The 20,446-nt window shown below is 44.1% G+C and overlaps 1 protein-coding gene across 1 annotated transcript in view; it reads left to right on the top strand.

The window, feature by feature from the left end:
• The window catches only part of PGF (placental growth factor), a 196,255-nt gene extending 177,305 nt beyond the window's left edge, over nt 1–18,950 (top strand). The window contains exon 8 of the mRNA XM_086937506.1: nt 13,053–18,950. Coding sequence (XP_086793632.1) covers nt 13,053–13,087 — 35 coding nt within the window. The 3' untranslated portion in view covers nt 13,088–18,950. The remainder of the gene's footprint in view (nt 1–13,052) is intronic.
• The last annotated feature ends 1,496 nt before the right edge of the window (nt 18,951–20,446 follow it).

Below are 20,446 nucleotides of genomic sequence, written 5' to 3'. Positions count from 1 at the left end.
CGCAAGGATCCGTAACTCTTGCCAAAGCTCTTCAACCGATTTATGGAACCTCTCACGATCATTCTGAACCAGTCTAACATTCTGTTCGAGGCATATGGGCTGCAGATGGTACATTATGAATAGATCGCCATCTGGTGTTGGGCTCGGATGATTGCACTTTGTTTTTCTCTTGGAGAGTCTTTTGTATCTTGGTGACTCCTCCCTTGGTTGGTAGTGCGCATGGGCATCGGCTCCATCCTTAGATTGTTTTTTTCCGCCATCGGGTTCGGATGAGGATCGAGACGCTCCAGATCAACTTCAGAGAAAAGTGATTTATCGGCGCGTATTCCCTTTCAAATTCGACGGTATTGTTATCGAACGCGTTTCATTTCCATTCCGACGCGTGCGAATTCAAAATCGAAGAGAAAAAACTTTGATCTACGTCGACGAACAGGAGGCCTTTCTCGACGCAGTCAAGCCCGGGGTCCATGGAAAGGACTCCATTCAAAAAATGTCCAACGTGTGGTGCTAAGTTCCCACACAAGGACCTACACGAGGTGTGCAACCTCTGTCTATCGCCTGAACACGAATCCAGGGACTGCGAAGCCTGCGCAGCATTCTCCTCCAAGCTAACGATTAGAAATCGTCGAGCTAGAAGACACGAGGTTTCCAGAATGCAGTCGGAGGCGATCCCGGAGCTGTTCGGAGACGAACAAATTGAGGAAGAAGAGGAGCAGTCGGGGTCGGAAGGGGACCAATCGGATGTTGAAGAACTCGAGCAACAAACCGTGAGTGACGACGTCCCCTTACCGAAAAACCGACCCCGTGCGGTAACGACCCCACCTTCGAGCCCGGTCAAACCGCAGAAAAAAGTTTCCGACGCCCCGCCCTCGGGCCCGGCAACGAAACCGAAACTGAAACCGAGACACTCGGCCTCCCACCATGTCGGATCCGAGAAAAGGTCGAAATCGACTTCGACACCGAAGCTCCATACAAGGGAAGTATCGGTATCGAAACATTCCATGTTGAAACAGAAACATGATTCGTCGTCCAAGACTCACTCGATACCTAGGGAGTCGGAATCGAGTAGACACTCGGTGCCGAAAACACCGAACACTGACGATCGAAAACATAAGCACCTTTCGGAACCAGGACCTTCGGTACCGATTCAGGAGCAACAGACAGATCCCAAACAAAAGATTTTGTTTATCGATCCGCAAACTGGCAAAGTAGTGACGAAGAAGAGAAAGAATGAACAGACAGAAGATAAATGTCTTCAAAAAAGAGGACACTGAGGACAAATACAACTCCTCCTGCTTCTCCTCGACCTAAAGTCACACCCTCTTCTCCCATTCCTCACACTATGCCAAATATTCCTACACCTTCCACACCAAGACCATCTACACCTCAGTCTGATGTAGACAGTGATCCAGGGGAGGGAGAACCTCAAGGGGATGATGAAACCATCCCAGATGAGGATGACCCATGGGAAAATTATGACGTAGGGTCAGATGAGGACAACGACCCAGAGTTATATCCCTCTAAGCCTTCACCACCTGATGATAACACAGGGTTTGTACAGCTCATTAATAGGGCAGCAAAATATCATAAAGTAGATATACATACAGAACCTCAAATAGAGGATTTCCTGTTAGAGACGCTACCTTATGCACAAAGAACATCAGGTACTCTTCCTATGTTGAAGGGTCTTTTCAGTCACACAGAAGAAATATTCAAAGACCCAGTGAGGGCTAGGGTGTTAAACCCAAGAATTGATAAAAAATATAAGGCGGCTCCAAAGGATCCAATATTCATCAAAGGGCATGTACCTCTGGACTCGCTTGTAGTATCAAACGCTCGTAAAAGAGCAAACTCATTATCTACAGGAGAGGCTCTTCCACCTGATAAAGAGTCAAAATTAATAGATGCATCAGGCAAGAGAGTAGCATCACAAGCGGCAGATAGCTGGCGTATAGCCAATACACAGGCACTACTTGCACGTTATGACAGGGCACATTATGATGAATTAGAAAAACTCATCACACATCTCCCCAAAGAACATCAGAAAAAGGCAGATCAGTTAATACAGGAAGGTAAAATAATAACTAATACTTCCATTAAGTGCGCCCTAGACGCAGCAGATACTGCAGCAAGATCAATCAACACCAGTGTCATGTTAAGGAGACATGCATGGCTTAGAATCTCAGGATTCAAACAGGAAGTACAAACGTCCTTACTGAACCAACCATTTGATCAAAAGACACTTTTTGGTTCAAACACAGATGAGACCTTAGAAAAAATGAAAAAAGATACGGAAACGGCAAAGTCAATGGGAGCATTGCAACAGCCAACACAAAGAGGTTCCTTTCGTAGATCCACCTATAGAGGGGGCTCAAAAAATACAGGAACACATCAGCAATCCACCTCTTTCACACCTACATCGCCCAGAGGCAATTCAAGAGGAAATTACAGGGGTAACAACAACAAAGGTAGAGGCCGCGGAAATAATAACAACCGCAACGCCTCAACCCCAAAACAGTGACTTCATAGAACTCCCCCCAGACCACATAACACCGGTCGGGGGACGTCTATCACAGTTCCTACCTGTCTGGGAAAACATCACATCAGACAAGTGGGTGAGACAGATTATCCAACATGGTTATTGCCTGGAACTCACAGCTACCCCACCAAACATCCCCCCCAAACAGCGTCCAATGAGTCAGGATCATCTGACATTGTTAAAAGAAGAAGTACTAGCACTTCTACAAAAGCATGCAATAGAGAAGGTCCCAAAAAATCAACAAGGGACAGGAGTATACTCTCTATACTTCCTAATCCCCAAAAAAGACGGGTCCCTAAGACCAATATTGGACCTCAGACCTCTCAATGCTTACATAAATTCGGAGCATTTCCACATGGTCACGCTCCAACAAGTACTACCTTTACTGAAGAAAGGGGACTTTATTTCTACACTGGATCTAAAAGACGCTTACTTTCATATCCCAATTCACAAAGCCCACAGAAAATACCTAAGATTTGTAGTAGAAGGACAACACTATCAGTTCAAAGTCCTTCCGTTCGGTGTCACAACAGCACCGAGAGTTTTCACAAAATGCCTAGCTGTGGTGGCAGCACACCTAAGAAGACAACAAATACATGTCTTCCCCTACTTGGACGATTGGCTAATAAAGGCCACGTCACAAGAAGAATGCCTTCACAACACACAGAAGACAATTCAATTGCTGCACCACCTAGGGTTTACGGTGAACTACAAAAAGTCACACCTGCAACCAAACCAGATTCAGCAATACCTGGGGGCTACGATAGACACAGAAAAGGCAATAGCATACCCCAACCCAATCAGGATACAGACAATGGTCGGGTTAATACAAAGATTTCAACCACAACACTCACTACCAGCACGAGTGTTTATGCAACTGTTAGGCATGATGTCCTCCTGCATACTGCTAATACCACATGCCAGGCTACAAATGCGTCCACTACAGGAGTGTCTAGCGACACAGTGGAATCAGGCTCAAGGTCAGATTACAGATCTGGTGTTGGTAAACGACCGGACGTATCGCTCTCTGAAGTGGTGGAACACAGAAAACATTTCCAAGGGACGGTCGTTCCTAGAGCCAATTCCACAAGTGATAATAACAGCGGACGCATCGCTCTCCGGATGGGGAGCGCATATTGACAAATACACAGTGCAGGGGAAGTGGAGTGTGCAGCAAAAGAAACTGCACATCAACTACCTGGAACTATTAGCAGTATTTCTAGCACTAAAGGCTTTCCAAATGCAAATAACAAGCAAGGCAGTCCTGATCAGAACAGACAACATGACTGCAATGTATTATATTCAAAAACAGGGGGGGACACACTCTCTCCAACTATCCAAACTAGCACAGGACATTTGGAGATGGGCCATTCCTCAAAAGATCTATCTGCTAGCAGAACACCTACCAGGAGTTCAAAATCAGATAGCAGACATCCTAAGCAGACAGTCAGAACAAGTACACGAATGGGAGCTGCACGACCAAATACTGCAGCCATTCTTCCAGAGATGGGGGCAACCAGAGATAGATCTGTTTGCCAATCATCAGAACGCAAAATGCAAAAACTTCGCATCCAGGTACCCACACCAACGGTCCCAGGGCAATGCACTATGGATAAATTGGTCCAACAAATTTGCTTACGCTTTCCCTCCCCTCCCACTAATTCCGTTAGTGGTTCGGAAACTGCAGCAACACTCAATGACAATGATACTAGTGGCACCCACGTGGGCAAGACAGCCGTGGTTCACCACGCTACTACAACTCTCACAGGTGCCACATCAAAAACTAAGATTATTACCCATGCATCTTACACAGAACCATGGAGAAATAATGCACCCAGATCCCAAACAACTGAACCTAGCGATCTGGCTCCTGAGGTCATAGAGTTTGGATATTTAGATTTACCACCAGAATGTATGGAAATCATTAAACAAGCAAGACGTCCTACCACCAGAGCATGCTATGCAGCAAAATGGAAGAGGTTTGCTATACACTGTAACAGTAAGCACATCAACCCTCTGGACGCATCCACTAAACAAATCATTTGCTATTTACTACACTTGCAGCAATGTAAATTAGCATATACCTCTATCAGAGTTCATCTCGCAGCCATAGCGGCGTACCTACAAAACAGGCAACATCTTTCCCTGTTTAAAGTACCAGCAATTAAAGCTTTTATGGAGGGACTCAAAAGAGTCATTCCACCAAGACGACCACCTTCCCCAGTCTGGAATCTCAACATAGTACTTACCAGACTAATGGGGCCACCCTTTGAACCTATGCATAGGTGTGAAATACAATTCCTCACATGGAAGGTAGCCTTCCTCATAGCTATCACGTCACTTAGAAGAGTAAGTGAGTTGCAGGCTTTTACGATTCAAGAACCATTCATGCAGTTACACCAAAATAAAGTGGTTCTTAGAACAAACCCAAAATTCTTACCAAATGTAATTTCAGCATTCCACATCAATCAGTCAGTGGAATTACCGGTTTTCTTTCCAAAAAGACAAACAGTAGCAGAAAGAGCCCTACATACATTGGATGTTAGAAGGGCAATATTGTACTATATAGAGAGAACACAAACGTTCAGAAAGACAAAACAACTATTTGTTGCGTTTTCTCCAACACATAAAGGCAATCCCATCTCTAAAGCGGGCATTGCCAGATGGATTGTAAAATGCATTCAGATATGCTATTTAAAAGCAAAGAGAACATTAACTGTTCCTCCTAGAGCTCACTCTACACGTAAACTAGGAGCATCTATGGCATTTTTGGGAAACATTCCACTAGATGACATATGCAAAGCAGCTACCTGGGTTACACCGCACACATTCACAAAACACTATTGTGTAGATGTGCACACAACACAACAAGCTAGAGTGGGACAAGCGGTATTAAAAACCTTATTTCAGACAGTTGCAACAGACACGGGCGACCACCGCTAGGGAGAGAACTGCTGTATAGTCTATTCATAATGTACCATCTGCAGCCCATATGCCTCGAACGGAATATGCTACTTACCAGTATGCATCTGTTCTTGGCATAGAGGGCTGCAGAGTGGTACATGCCCTCCCAGCCTCCCCGGAAACCTGTGTCTGTTCCAACATTATCTTATTTAGATACACTTACATGGGCATTCTTATCTGTATTCTATCATACCACTCCATCTAACCCTACTATGGCAAAACAATCTAAGGATGGAGCCGATGCCCATGCGCACTACCAACCAAGGGAGGAGTCACCAAGATACAAAAGACTCTCCAAGAGAAAAAACAAAGTGCAATCATCCGAGCCCAACACCAGATGGCGATCTATTCATAATGTACCGCTCTGCAGCCCTCTATGCCAAGAACAGATGCATACTGGTAAGTAGCATATTCCTTACCACATGTATGCCAATAACACGCAACTTTACTTGAAGATCTCCTCTCTAGATGATAATAAAATTCTAAATGAAGCTCTTTCCCAAACTCAACAATGGTTAGCCCAGAACCATCTGTTATTGAAAACAATCAAAACTGAATTCCTGAATATTGCCCTCCACAATCACTCCTCACCTACCCTGGACAGGCTAAAGCAACTCACAGCCCTTAACTGCACCCCTCTCGTGGTTGATTTTGCTATATCATTAGGCATTACCTTAGACAAACTACTTAACATGCAAGCGCACATCAGTGCCTTTCATCTTAACACCCTCAAGAAAATCAAACCTTTCCTGCCGACCGAAGGCTCACAACCTGCAGTACAATCCCTGGTGAATATAGTCTGGTGACCCATGCGGGGCTCCCTAAAGCGAGCTTGTCTGCTCTCAGAGCCACTCTCAACGCATCGGCCAGGCTCATCACAGGATCCAAAAAACATGATCACATTACACCTGACCTTGTGCAGCTTAACTAGTTGTCTATTGAAGCAAGAATTTGCTTTAAAATAGCTTGCCTCATGCATGAAGCCTTGCATTACAACACTCTGGCTTATCTAGCAAACAAGCTCGTTCTTTCTGGCTCCAATCGTAACTTAAGAAGTACGGCCACACTTTTCTTGAAACCACCAAAATACAAGAAGGAAAGTACATACAAACATGCTTTCTTCCGTCTGGCACCCAGAATTTGGAACACTTCCTTCAGAGATGAGAGCCAATCCCTCCACGGCCTATTTCAAGAAACAGGCCAAATCGTTTTTCCTGAATCTTCATTAACTGCATCATCGTGCTCTTCTTTACATGTCCCCTTGCTGACTGACATCTCTCCCAACCTATTGTTCTCCATTTATTTTAGGTTTGGTTGTTAATTGTTAGTTTTTTCCGAGGGCCCTTATCCATCAGGGTTGTTAATTATTGTACTATGTTCGGTCAAGTTCACTTTTGCTTGTTTTGCTAAATGTTACAGGTTTCATGTTACACCCTAGGAGAAATGGCTCTAGTGTGGCCCACTACCAGGTCCCTGATCTTGACTGAGTACTCCTTGTGTTGTCACTTTACGGGCTTCTTCTGTATGAAGTTGTAATCATTTCTCTGCCGTCAAGTTAGCTTTTGCTTGTTTCGCTAATTGTTACAGGAAATACTTAACGCCCTAGGAGAAATGGATCTAATGTGGCCCACTAGCAGGCCCCTGATCTTGACTGTGTACTGCTTGTGATGTTACTTTACTGACTTCTATTGTGTGAAGTTTATTCATGCTTTCGCCGTATGTACAGCTCTGTGATACCCGCAAGGGTCATGTTCGCGCTCTATAAAACTTTCTAAATGAAATAAATGCAATTGATCCATTTACCCCAACATTTCCATCCTTCTACTCACTCAGCTCATTCGTCCATCCATCTATTCTTTCTTTTTTTTTTTTGCTCCCTTTCATTTTCTCCACACATCTGCATCATAGTTTTCCCTGGGAGTGGCATTCTGTTTTGAGACCAGTGTCTTCAATCAAAGATAAAAGAATGGCAAACAACATTTTTTAAGGGTCTTATGATTCACAAACGGCCATGTGACACCCTCCCCGCTCAAGCTGCTGAAGTGTTTCCCATATTAAGTGGGACTTAATATGGGAAACACTACAAGATGCCGCTGAACTACAAATACAACCTACTCTCCAGCTTGGCCTAGTGCATGGCACGCAGGACATTGTAGGCACAACTAATCACAAAAAACATTGTCAGACACATCTCTGATGGTTGCTACCTTGTGGATATTAAGTCATTGGAGAAGGCCTGAACCTCCTACGAAGGAGGAGTGGTAAACAACTATGGCGGAAACAGTGTCATACAAATGAGTAAATTACATACGTAATGAAAGGCTGCAACAAATTGAGTACATCGGAGAGACGTATCTAGATTAGTATAGTTCAGCATGGGATGTTACTAAACATACTTGTTTATTCCTCCTTCTTTTTCTGCCACCAACTTCTTCCACTTCATCAGTACCAGGCCCATATGAGGTTTTTAATTCTACACTGTGCTATAAATCATGCACCCAGCTTTATCCTCCAATAGATCTTGGTTACGCGATGAGTACCAGGAATTGGTAACAAATCTATAAAGGGATCAAATGTGTATACCCTATTCTCAGAATAAGACTATAAATATATAAAATGACTACAGGTACTCCGAACCTCCTAGAGTAGTTCAATCAGGCCAAAATCATACTGACCAGAAGGTCTGCTACCAAGGTACTAAATAACAAAAGCAAAACCTGTTGTTGTGCAAATGGCCTATGATTCTCCGTATTATGCATCAAGATCTGGAAACTATGTGCACAGTTTCAGAGAGAAAAACATTAATGAAATTTGAGACTCGGTCAGTTATGATTCAAATGAGTATTGTATTAATCTTTTTTAGATACATCAATTAATATCAGCATTTAGGCAATTTAGTCAGAATTTGGCACAATAAAGCAGTGATGTAAAACTACACTTCAAAACACAGATTTAAAGAAATAATGAATAATCAATACAATTGATTAAAAGGCCAATATATAAACAAACTCTATCAGATAGGAAGTTTGTGAAGCCGCAGTTTGGGATAGGCAGTCCATAGGAACTTTGTTGAGCTAGGAATTCTGCCACCAGCAAAAGGCAGAAGAGAGTTCTAAGAATTTTCTCAGCAGACATGGGATTTACTTAAATGGCAAGGGAAAACGAAGGTACTAGCAAGCCTGCTACTATAACTTAATAAGACAGCAGGGGCAAGGGGCAGCAACTGCTCGGGGCAAGAAGCGCAGTGGCTAGGCAAGTCCAAATAATTCGAAGGAGAAGCTCTCTGCGCCAAACTGTGTCAAGTCTCCTCCACAGGTCAGAGAGACAAGCGGGCAAGAAGAATCGAAGGAAAGACCAAAAGGATCTGGAAATAAGGGCCAAGACGTCCACAGTACAGCAGAACAACAGCCCACGGTCCTTCCAAAAGCATTGTGAATATATTTAAGCATGTCCGTAGATGATGTCAATAATCTCCTCATTATGGTACAACATTCCAAGTGAGGATCACCTGCTCAAGAGGTGTAAAAGGAACAAAAGAGTTACATGAGAGAAAAAGCAGTGTCATCGTTTTCACGAGTCTGAGAAGAAAGTGTAGGCTTTGCATTTTAAAGTTAATGCTTTTCAAATTACATAGATATAAGTGAACTTTCAGAAATAAGCAATATAATCCATTAAATGTTTCATGTAAAGGTTCATTGTTACCTATGGCCTATTACCACATTCTAAGTCTATACAGGGCAACTATAAGTAAACATATAGATCAGAAATGCATTTTAAGAAATATAGATCACTAAGGTTATAAAGAACGTGGGTGCAAATGTTTCCATTTCTATCTTTAAATTTGACAGATTTGCACCAATATTTCAAACGGCCAATGGTGCATAACACGTAAGAGTGAAAGAATAGGCTCTGACCTTTGTACGTTAGTATTTGTCAAGAGTTTTGACACATTAATAAAAAAAGCCTTAAAATGCAGTAAGACATTAAATAATTGCTTTCATAAATGCAGAAAATAAATTTCCATGTGTTCATTTTTTTCATTTCAAACCTATATGAATATGAACTGTGAGGAAGTTTGGCACAATCTATTTACTTAATTTCAGATTCAAAGCGAGCTTTTATGGTGCTTGTACTACAAGTTCTTTGTATTTTCATTAACTTTTTCAAAGTTGTGCAAAGTGCATATGTCTTTTCATGTATGTTTACATTGACACATCTAGGATATATGTCGTACAAGGCGAAATCAGCATTTACGCTGCATCAATACTGTACTTTACAGTTATGTATCTAAATGGATTTATTCTGACAAGCAAACTGTTCAGGTCATTGGGATCAACAAAACAGATACCGATTTCTTGTATCCTTGCTTTACACAGAGTTGACACTTTAGATTTTTTTTGCTTTCTTTATTTGCTACTAGCAGCCCGCCCCAGCGTTGCCTGGGGCAGAAGGGGGCTGGGGGCAGCATTTCAGGCTTGCGTGCACTCCCGCCCCGGCCCCCGCCCGCACGACATTGTCCGTGTCCCGGAGCCTGAGCCTTACCTCCGCCGCCGTTGTTCAGGGCCAACCTCCTGCCCCCTCCCGCCCCGGCCCCAGCCCCCTCCCGCCCGTGTCCCGGAGAGCCTGAGCCTTACCTCAGCCGCCGGTCCCGCTCCAGGCACTTTTCCTCCTGTAATTCACTGTTTGCTACCTCCCGCTCCCCGCAAATAAAGCAGCGCCAGTCACTCCAGGACTCACCCCCGTCCGTGCTCTAAGGGATTGTCCAGTCCCGCTCCAGGTGCCTCACCCACACAGGCCGCCACTTCGCCCAGCAGCAAGCAGGGCCGCGGCAGTCCTCCAAGCAGGTTGCGATCTTCCGTCAATGGGCACGATCCGCAGAGATGCACAGCCTTGGACACCCCGGGCAGCATGATTCGCCGCCATTTCAGGAAGTGTTATCAGGGAGTGCAAATGATGTCCGCACGCACGTGGGCACGATCCGCAAACCTGCACAGCCTCGGACACCCCAGGCAGCACGATTCGCCGCCATTTCAGGAAGTGTTGCCAGGGAGCGCAAATGATGTCATCACGCAGACGTCACGGCCGGCGCCACTTGCAAGGGACTACTTTATTTTTATTTCCAAATTTTTTTCAACAACGTATATTTTTTTTTTTTAATAGCCTATATCCTTCTGCTTGCCCTGAGGTTTTCAATGATGTCTTGGGTGTTTGGATTGGTGGTGTACTTTTCGAGTTTACCTGGCTCAAAGGACACAGTTCTCTCTTTATAATAGTAGTATAGATAACAGTCTGTAAAGAAATTCCTATCTACCTAGATTATCCGTACCTGTATTTGTGTAGGATGTCTAAATGCTGTTCTTTGGGCCTGATTACAATGTCAGTCGGAAAGCCTCCGACCACTGGCCGGAGGTTTTCCGACCGACATGGTAGGTGTAAAGTCCCACCCCGGTATTATGATGACGGTGGTCCGAGTTTAAACCGGCTAGGGAATCTGACGAGGTTCCGACGGGAGCCCATCGGCCAGTCAGAAAGCCCTCACAATCCCTTAAGGTCGGTGTTTCCGCCGTTGGAATTATGATGTAGGTTTCCCACAGTCAATTGATGTCAGCCTTTCCGACATGGATTGGCTGTCGAAAACGGGCTTTGGGGGCCCCTAGCAGGGCCCCCTTCTTCCCTGGCCCCCTCTGTTGACTAAAAACAAAACACTAGCCTGATTTAGGTCTGCGTGGTAATGGAAAATACTCCATTTCCTAGAAAAATGTTGTATACGGAATTATATATGACTGTTACTTAGCACTGTTACAAAAATCGTATTACACCATCAACATAGGTAAATAGTCTGCTTGCAGCATATATACAGCTGACATAATATATCAAATAGTTGTGTAATACTATTTAAACGTTGTCACTATCATTTCTTTGCCCCAATTCTATCTTTTTTCTTGATGCAGTTTCTCCTTTCGTTGTTCTTATTGTGTTCTATTTCCTAATGCTCTCTCTTTCATTTCTTCTTTCCCACACTATTATATTTCAAGATGATGTCTCTTTCTTTACACTTTTTTTATATTATTACATGTTTTACTTTTATTACATTACATTTCTTTGTCTGTATCCTATTGTCTTATCGAATACTGTCTCGTTCCTTTCCTTGTTCCTAACTTATGTGCGTTGCTCATACGGTCTCTTTCTTATTGGCTGATGTTGTCCTTTCCTTTCTTCATCTCTTTGCAGATATGGGTGTGGTCATGTATGTACGGCAAGGGAGCGCCAGGCCGATTCTCCTGTCCCACCAGACACTAGCAATGACTCCTTTCTGTCTGGGACTCTTTTTCTATTCTGTCACTCTGGTGTGCTTGAAAATCCTCTGAATTCTTTGTGACAATTCTCTGAGAGCTTGTGTTTTTTCTTCTATTTATAGAATGTCTGGAAAAAAGAAAGAAATAATTAAAATACAGAATTTTAATAAAATAGTTGGATTGTTATGGTTACAGTTGCAGAGGTGTGGGTTGGGAACGAGCATATTTTGTGAGCAATGAACTAAGAAGTGACAGATCTAGCGTAACTGTTGGCGCTTAGGGGCTTATTCACAAGCCCATTGCGCTGCCGGTGCGTCACTTTTAATATTGGAAGAAGTGATTTACCAGTGGCACAAGAGGCTTGTAAATAAGTCCCTTAGTGTTGACCGTTGTCTGCTACACAACAGATCCCTCCTATTCCTAGAAAATGAGGTGAATAGGTATTACACCAGGGTAGAGTACAATAGATGCAGCTCAGCTGTAAAATAAGGCTGGGCAGTACTGTGTGGACAATGCACAGTGGAAATGCATCAGGAAGTTGTACACTAGAGAAGAACTTGAGGGAGGCAATACAACAGTGTTTATTATGTTTTTTTAATGGTATTGGGCATAGTGGAAACTCAGGCACTGAACCATAAAAACTGTTTACAGAGTGAGAAAATGTACATTTGATTAGTGCTAAGCTGATCGGTTCATTGACCATGTTGAGTCAGCCTCAGAAGGGGGCAGTGCACCAGAGGATCTGTACATAATCAAACGATGCCCTGAGTTAGTACACTAAAAGTGGCACACGCGAGAATTTTACTCCAACAGGAAGTTCAACAGTACAACATATAGCAAGGCATGCTAAGGGAGAGTACACCAGGTGAAAACACAACAGTGAAATTGGAAAAGGACAATACACATGGGGCAGTACACAATGGAACAGTGCCCTAGCGTTAGTACGAAGAGTGACGCACGCAAGAAATGTACTCCAACAGGAAGTTCACCAGTACAACATGGAGGAAGTAGTATGCCAAAGGAGAGTACACCAGGTGGAAACAACAGCAAAAGTGGAAAAGGACAATACAAATGGTGCAGTACACAATGGGACAGTGCACTATGGGTGGAAGAGTTGTGCTGTAATCATTGGTGGTAGTGGTATTTCTTTTACCTATAGGTTAGTCCGTGCTTGAGGGGCCATTACTCAGTTATGGGGAGTAAATTTGTTTCAGTGTACGCTGTACTAACAGCAGATTTTTTCTTTGTTGTAGGTGCTCCTTCCCCCGGAGTTAACTGCATCACCTAGAGGATCTGCTGCCTTCATTCTCATTTATTGCCCAGTCTTCGCGTCCATTGCAGCATGGACCATATTTGTTGTGTGCACTCGACAAAGGCATTCCCTGCCAGAATCATATGCCCCGCAGGTGTATGCTGACTGATCCTTGACAGCTGACTCTAGGTGGCAAATACCAACAGAGACAGATGAACTACTGGTTCCTGATGTCCACATCCCCACATCTCCTCCAAAATCAACTCTTATAATTACATGTGTGGATCTTACCATGATTGGTCGGGGGATAGATAAGGAGGACTAAGTACTTAACAGTGTTAGGCTCTGCTTCTGTCAAGTAGTGCAGATGTTGGACTTTTGCTGATTTGTGCTTCTGATCCTCAACAACCAATCCACCTGAAAATCTATCCTGTTAATGTTTTGTTTGTCATGTTAGGAATGCTGCCTAGTCCTCAGCAATTCTTTTTATAATATAGGGCTTATTGTTGACGTTGGGCGCGTATTCTAAGCGCTTATAATACATGAGATTCCCTGGCCTGGCTAAGAAGTTTGCTCTTGTGGTTCCAAAGCTCATACATTGGCCAACAAGTCCCCAACTCTTGTGTTGATACTCGTACACTCTGGTAGCCTACACAAATGCACCCATTACCCTACTGACTAGACAGCCCTCCACTAGACCATTTTTAACTGACCACACCTTTCAAGCAAATGACATCCCCTTCTCTAGATGTTACTTCCTGAGTTAGCCCACTACACAGTTTCGGACTTACCCCTCAGAGGAGGAAATGTTCATTTGGAAAGACAACTCTCCCTCTCAAATGGCTACACCAGAGACTCCTGTTTACGCAACCTTCTCAACATGATCAAACACCCTCTGATTAGAACAGCTGTCTTCTAACTACCCAAGTCTCATCAAACTACCACATCCACACTAAATAGACCAGACTACTCTGGATAGTACCACGCCTCCGCTGACCAGACCACATCCTGTCCATTACCCACACCTTGCACACCAGACCACACCTCCAACACCAATAAACCTATACACTTCTCAGCGTCTTGACTCTTCAAGGATAAAATATAATGTATTATAAACACATTAATTACTTTTCAGGGGACCATAGAAAATGATTCATCCCACAAACTGAATTACAGGAGCTCTGTTAAAAAGTTCACATGTGAACATAAAAACAGTACTGACAAAAATAATGTAGAGGATCTCTGAAAGAAAACTACTGAAAAAATTGTTGTGTAACATCAAGAGTATTGTAGAGTAGATTTCTTCTCCCGTCACAAGTTGCTTCCAGAAATTGTTTCTATGTGGACTCTACATCCAAACATCTCTAAGATGTTGTATGAGAACCCTGCATTCAGACTTTTTCAAGAAAATGTCCTACACTTCAAACAGCTTTCTTCATGAAGCCTTTCGTAGACCATGAAGCCAAGGCTCTACAATATTGGTCTGTGTGGTCTCTGCACGTAATCTTCTTCAAGATGGCTCAGGGCAGAACCTGTATCTAGACATTTAAAAGATGTCTCTGTGTATATCCTGTATCCTGGCTTCTACAAAATGGCTCTGTTAGAATCCTGCATTGCAGCTTTTTCACGATGGTCCTCTCCAGATCCTTCATCCAAATTTTTCCAAGATGGCTTTGTGCAACTTCTGCGTCTGGGCATTATAAGTTGGCTCTGCCTGGATGGGGCACTCTAGCTGCTAAAAACTATATATTTTCACATTCAATATTGCAGAATTTTCAAGATGAATGACTGCAGACCCTTGATCCACGCATCTTTGAGATGGTTTTGTTAAGTTATGAGTGAATTTGTAGAGTGCAACAGATACCCAAAACGGGCTTCCCGGAGCGAACAGGAGGTGGTAGCTAAATGAACTGAGGCATTATCTGAGATGAGTTTTTAGTTGTTTTCTGAAACTTAGCAGATTGTTGTTGGACCGAAGTTGTTTGGGAAGGGAATTCCATAGTTTGTCAGTAAGGGGAGGGCTGGGTGGGCTGAATTCATTTTGGGGAAACCCAAAAGTACTTGTGCTGCTTCATTTTGTATGACCTGCAATTTCCCTAAAACATATGCTGAGCTACCCAAATCTAAAGAATTACAGTAGTCGAGGCGTGACCGGATCAAGCCCTGAGCCACCGTCCTATTACAATCCTTTTGGAACCACCTCTGTGTCTTCCTAAGTTATCTTAGCATGCCAAAGCCAATGTCTGCCACCTTCTTGGGCTGTGAAATCATGTTCAGATCCTTATCCAGTGTGAACCCCAAGTTCATCATCTCAGATTTAGGGGTAGGGGATACTCCCAGGCAAGGGGGGCATGTAAGTTGTTCTCAGAGAGATAGGTTGTTGCCTACCACCATCACCTCTGATTTGTCCCCATTCAAATTAAGACAGCTTTCAGTCATCCAAGTAGCTACCTCTTCTAAACATGTATTTAGTCTGTTGGAGGTGGATTTGGTGTCTGGTGACATGGAGGCAAAGATTCGAGCATTGTCAGCATAGTGTACCATAGTAAAACCCTGGGCACGGATGATTTCTGCGAGAGGTTTAACATGAATGATAAACAACATTGGGCTCAGCGCAGAGCCCTGCGGAACTCCACAATCCCACTTGTAGTTTTCTGATAGAAAAGGACCTTCACTAGTTTGGACGCTTCTATTAGATGATAAGGCAGTTAACCAATTTAGTGTCTTCCCAGTGACTCCTATTGCCTTCATCCTGTCTCTCAGAATTGAATAGGAGACCGTATCGAATGCTGTGCTCAATTTGAGAAGAATGAGCGCAGGTGACCCTGTTTGATCTAGTGCCATTCTGACATCTTTGGTGGCCAGCAAAAGGGCTGTCTCAGGCTTTGTGTGGATCCTTTTGTCAGACTTCTTGAAAATGAGTCTGTTTTGATCATGAGTCAACACTTCTTCAAAATGGCTCTGTACGCATCCCGAAACTAGGTCTCGTCAGATGGTTTTGAATCAACCATGTGTTCAAAACTCTTTATATTGGTTCGGTGCGTAGCCTGAATCTAGGACATCTCAGATGGACTCAAAGTGATCCTCCCATCCTTCATCTCAGACTTTTTAGATGACTCTGAGTCAATCCTGCAGCGCTTTCAACCAGGTATCTTTAAACTGGGTTTGTGCTGATCCAGTGCCAAAATATGTTGAGCCTGGCCATCTACACACTAGAGATCAGATCTCTTAAAAACCAGTCTAAACAGATCAGCATACCTCTTTGCGGAGTTCTGCGTATATGTTGATAAAGAGCAGATGTTTCTGCTCTAGATCTACTCCTTGCAGCAGCCCTTAGTACATTGGTCCAAACATCATCTTTTCCTGCTCACAAGCCACCACTTTAGGGAAAGAGCACTGCTTTTCACTGCATGCAAACAGTTGCAGCTGCTGGCAACAGAAAGTGGTGGGACAGCGCGGGAGGTAATAATAATGTTTTTTTTAAACACTTACCTGTTGCTGCCACTCCCAGTCCCACTGCCGGCCACCTTCGTGCTCCTCTGATTCGGGCGGCCACAAAGCATAGGCTCCTAGACTCCCCACCCAATCCAGACGCTGCTATCATGCTATTACCCAGCATAAAAAGCAGCCCTGTGATTAGCCTGAGCGGACTGGTTTAACGCTCGCTCGGGCACAAGGAGTCTGTTCCTTTTCTGCACCAGGCTGTACAACACAGCTGCGTTGGAGAAATCTAAGTGCGCAGGTCGGTTTGGCAATCCTAAGACGGCCAGCCAAACCGACATGCACACTTACAGTGCCCATCACTACTCCACCCTGCTGTCCAACGGAGAAAGCCCGGGCCCGCCCCGCCCTACACTTGCAGCATCAGCTCACCCAGTCAGGGAATTAAAAATAAAATGATAATAAAATTGTTTTGTTATCATTTTTCATTTGCTGGCAGTGAGCAGTGGGGTGATGCTCCTCCGCCATTACAGAGGAGCCGCCATTGCAGGCAAAGCATATGATCTACAGCTACAAATAAGACATTTTACTTTCCTGTAACTATGTGGCTTGTAGTGCAGTAGATTCACATGCGCCCTCCCACCTATGTGATATTATGTTGTAGATGTTTCACATTACTACACTTACCTTTTTAACATTTTCTCAATGCACCTCAAAACAAACTGCCCTGCTTCACTTTACTCCACATACTTTCACTCAGCATTTGGGGAAAAAAAACTGAAGGTGAAATCTTTGTCCTGGTGCATTGTGGGTTTGAGGCAGGGCCAAGAGTCTCCTCGAAACCTAAACTTTTACTTCGAAAAAAACAACTTGCTCTGTCCTCCCACAACACTGGGTGGCAGGAGTATGTGAAACATGTTAAGGAACAGCACTACAAGTTACAGGTAAGTAAAAAATGCAGTCCTGCTAAGTACCATGCATCAGGCGTTAGACTAACACATTTCATTGTGGTGCTCCGCATCACTGAACTGAAATGCATTTGTCACGCATATTTGCATGATGTTTCGGTCACTGAAGCACTGCAAACCTGTGTGTGGCAGCTGGCAGTGCGCAGCCTATGGTTGCACGCGCTGCTCCCCACAGGCTTGGGGCACTCCGTGGTTCTTGGCAGGACTGCCAGCTGAGAGCTAAGGCCACGCTGTCAGTGCTACAATGTATTATATTTAACCATTTTGATTCCTGCAGCTCTGAGTCACTTGGCACAGCACTGAGACAGCCTGACGTCACAGCTGGCCGGGTAGTATGCCCAATAGCTACTAGTAGTACCGAAACTGTGAGGTTGTTCAATACATTGGATGTGGCGCCACGGTGAACGTCAGGGCCTGTATCCTACTAGATTCGTGCCGCAGGGTCCGGGAGTATGAAGGCCAGTGGCTCTGTGGTTTGCGGGCTGTCTTCAGCAGTGCTGAGTGACTAGTGCTCGCAACGGCCGGGCCGTCCACCGACAATTCAGTATTGCTGAGCCAGGTCAAGAGAGTGCAGTGCGTGTTTGGAGTGATGACCTGTGACCGCCACACTCACTGACTATGCGGTTGGGTTGCATCGGCCGCCAGGAGAGAACTCGGACAGGCTGCCAGAACCAACTGTGCACCTTTGGCAAAACCAGAAAATGATTGCTGTGGGGGGTGGCTGGAAGCAGCATGAGCTTGCTCTCTGCCTGCTGCAGTCAGTCGCTGAGGCCATTCACGCAGCGCTGCGGCTGCCTGGCTGAACAGATCTAATCAACAAGAACTGAGTTTGGAAAGTAAAGTAGTTACGACTTGCCACCCCCACCCGAGTGTCTGTCAGTGTACTAGGTTAGTGCCCTTCCATTTCTGGTCCTGTGCAGTACTTTCAAGATCTTCTTGGAGCAGGGGTCTTGAACCTTTTCTGTACTGAGAGCTACTTAAACGTATTGAGAGCTACTAATATTACTAAAGTTGTTACATGTATTTTAATTCAACCAAGCAAAAGCTTTTTAATTTAATAAGATGGGCTGCACACAGATGAGCTACTCCGAGGTAGCTGGAGAGCTACATTAGCTCACGAGCTACTGATTGGAGACCCCTGTCTTAGAGTTTCTCGAAGCTGAAATTAGTGTATTTGTGATATTGATATACTTACCTCATCTTTATTGTTAATTTGCTTGCAAGAAAGTGTCACTCATAGTCGCGGAAATGTCACTCATCATTAAACTGAAATTATGAGAATGTCACACATAGCAATCTGAAACCTTGGCAGCCATGAAACTGTCCTAATTATACCTTAAAGCTGAACATTTTTGTGTCATCATCTTACACATGTTATGGAGCACTGATAGCCGGAAATCATAGCCTATGTTCCTGTTATCCACGGCTTAATGTATTTTGTGTAAAACTAAAATGAAAAATAACTGCAAAATTGAATAAACTTTATCAAATAAAAAATGTCTCTGAAATCTAAGTCTATGGACCTATGTGCCAAAACACACCCTCTACTTATCGCACACTAATGGCCTGATTTAGAGGTTCATGGGATTCGAGCTTCTGCCATGGTTTAGTTCAATGCCAGATCTGCCAACATCTCAGTTCCCCTTCTCATTTTATAGGTAGAGGAAGTGCTGTGCTCCACAGGGCATGACTAAAGCAGCTGCTTTGTCGGAAACTCCCTGCAAGTGACTTCTCGAATGTTTATTTTGTTATTTTCTTGACATTATCACACTTTTCCAGCGGTCAGTGAGTGGCAATTATTTTCCATTTTGCAGCATTCCTCCACGTTCTTCTCTTCTGTTGCCGGTTTTCTATTTCCCTGGTAAATCTCTATTTATTTCCTTTTTCACTTTTTGTCAGTGGCATTGAGTTGTGTCCCTGTCCGAGCTATCAATGCAGCAGTAGGGTGACCAACTGGCATGGGTGCAAATTCAGGACGATGAGTCTAAAAATTCAGGACAAAGGGCCAAGATTCAGGACAAAAATTCATGACGCAAGGTCAAAATTCAGAACAAAACTTCTGGAAAAAAGGTACGTTTTACAGACACATCAGAGGAAGTTGTGCAATTGTATATCCATACTAATACAATAAAGAGAGAGCCCAAACCTTTGAGGCGGGTAATCTCAGGAACCACAGCACCAATCACAACACCCAATATTGCGTTGGAAAGGGCAGTTGCAGCAGAAGGACATAGGCTATGCAGACGCCCACCATATACATTTAAAAGGTAAAAGAACCGTGCCAGCAAAGTAATCCCTTGTGGGCGTGTCTGGATTGTGCTGTGGGCGTGTGCTGGGGGCGTGACAAACGCTGGGGGCGTGTGGTACGTTCTGCCCTTCATACCATGTCTCATATCGTGTGCTAATCCCACCCTGCTCCCTTTAAATACCCCTGCACCCCATAATCATAACCCACCCTTACTCTTTAAAATACCCCAACACTCTTAAACACTAACCCATCTTAACCCTATAAATATACCCTGTACCCCCAAATCCAAACCAATCCCTAAACCCTAAAAATACCCCTGTACCTCGAAACCCAAACCTAGCCCTGAACCCTATGAATACCCCTGTACCTCAAAACCCAAATCTACCCCTGAACCCAAAAAATACCCCTGTACCCCAAAACCCAAACCTAGCCCTGAACCCTAAAAATACCACTATACCCCAAAACCCAAACCTAGCCCTGAACCCTAAAAATAACCCTGTACCCCAAAACCCAAACCTACCCCTGAACCCTAAAATACCCCTGTACCCCAAAACCCAAACCTAGCCCTGAACCCTAAAAATACCCCTGTACCCCAAAACCCAAACCTAGCCCTGAACCCTTAAAATACCCCTGTACCCCAAAACCCAAACCTAACCCTGAACCCTAAAAATACCCCTATACCCCAAAACGCAAACCTAGCCCTGAACCCTAAAAATACTCCTGTACCCCAAAACCCAT

Source organism: Lissotriton vulgaris, chromosome 9, assembly GCF_964263255.1.
Source record: "Lissotriton vulgaris chromosome 9, aLisVul1.2, whole genome shotgun sequence".
Lineage (NCBI taxonomy): Eukaryota > Metazoa > Chordata > Amphibia > Caudata > Salamandridae > Lissotriton > Lissotriton vulgaris.
The sequence above is the reverse complement of the archived record's forward strand: the minus strand, read 5'-3'. Positions and strand labels throughout refer to the sequence as shown.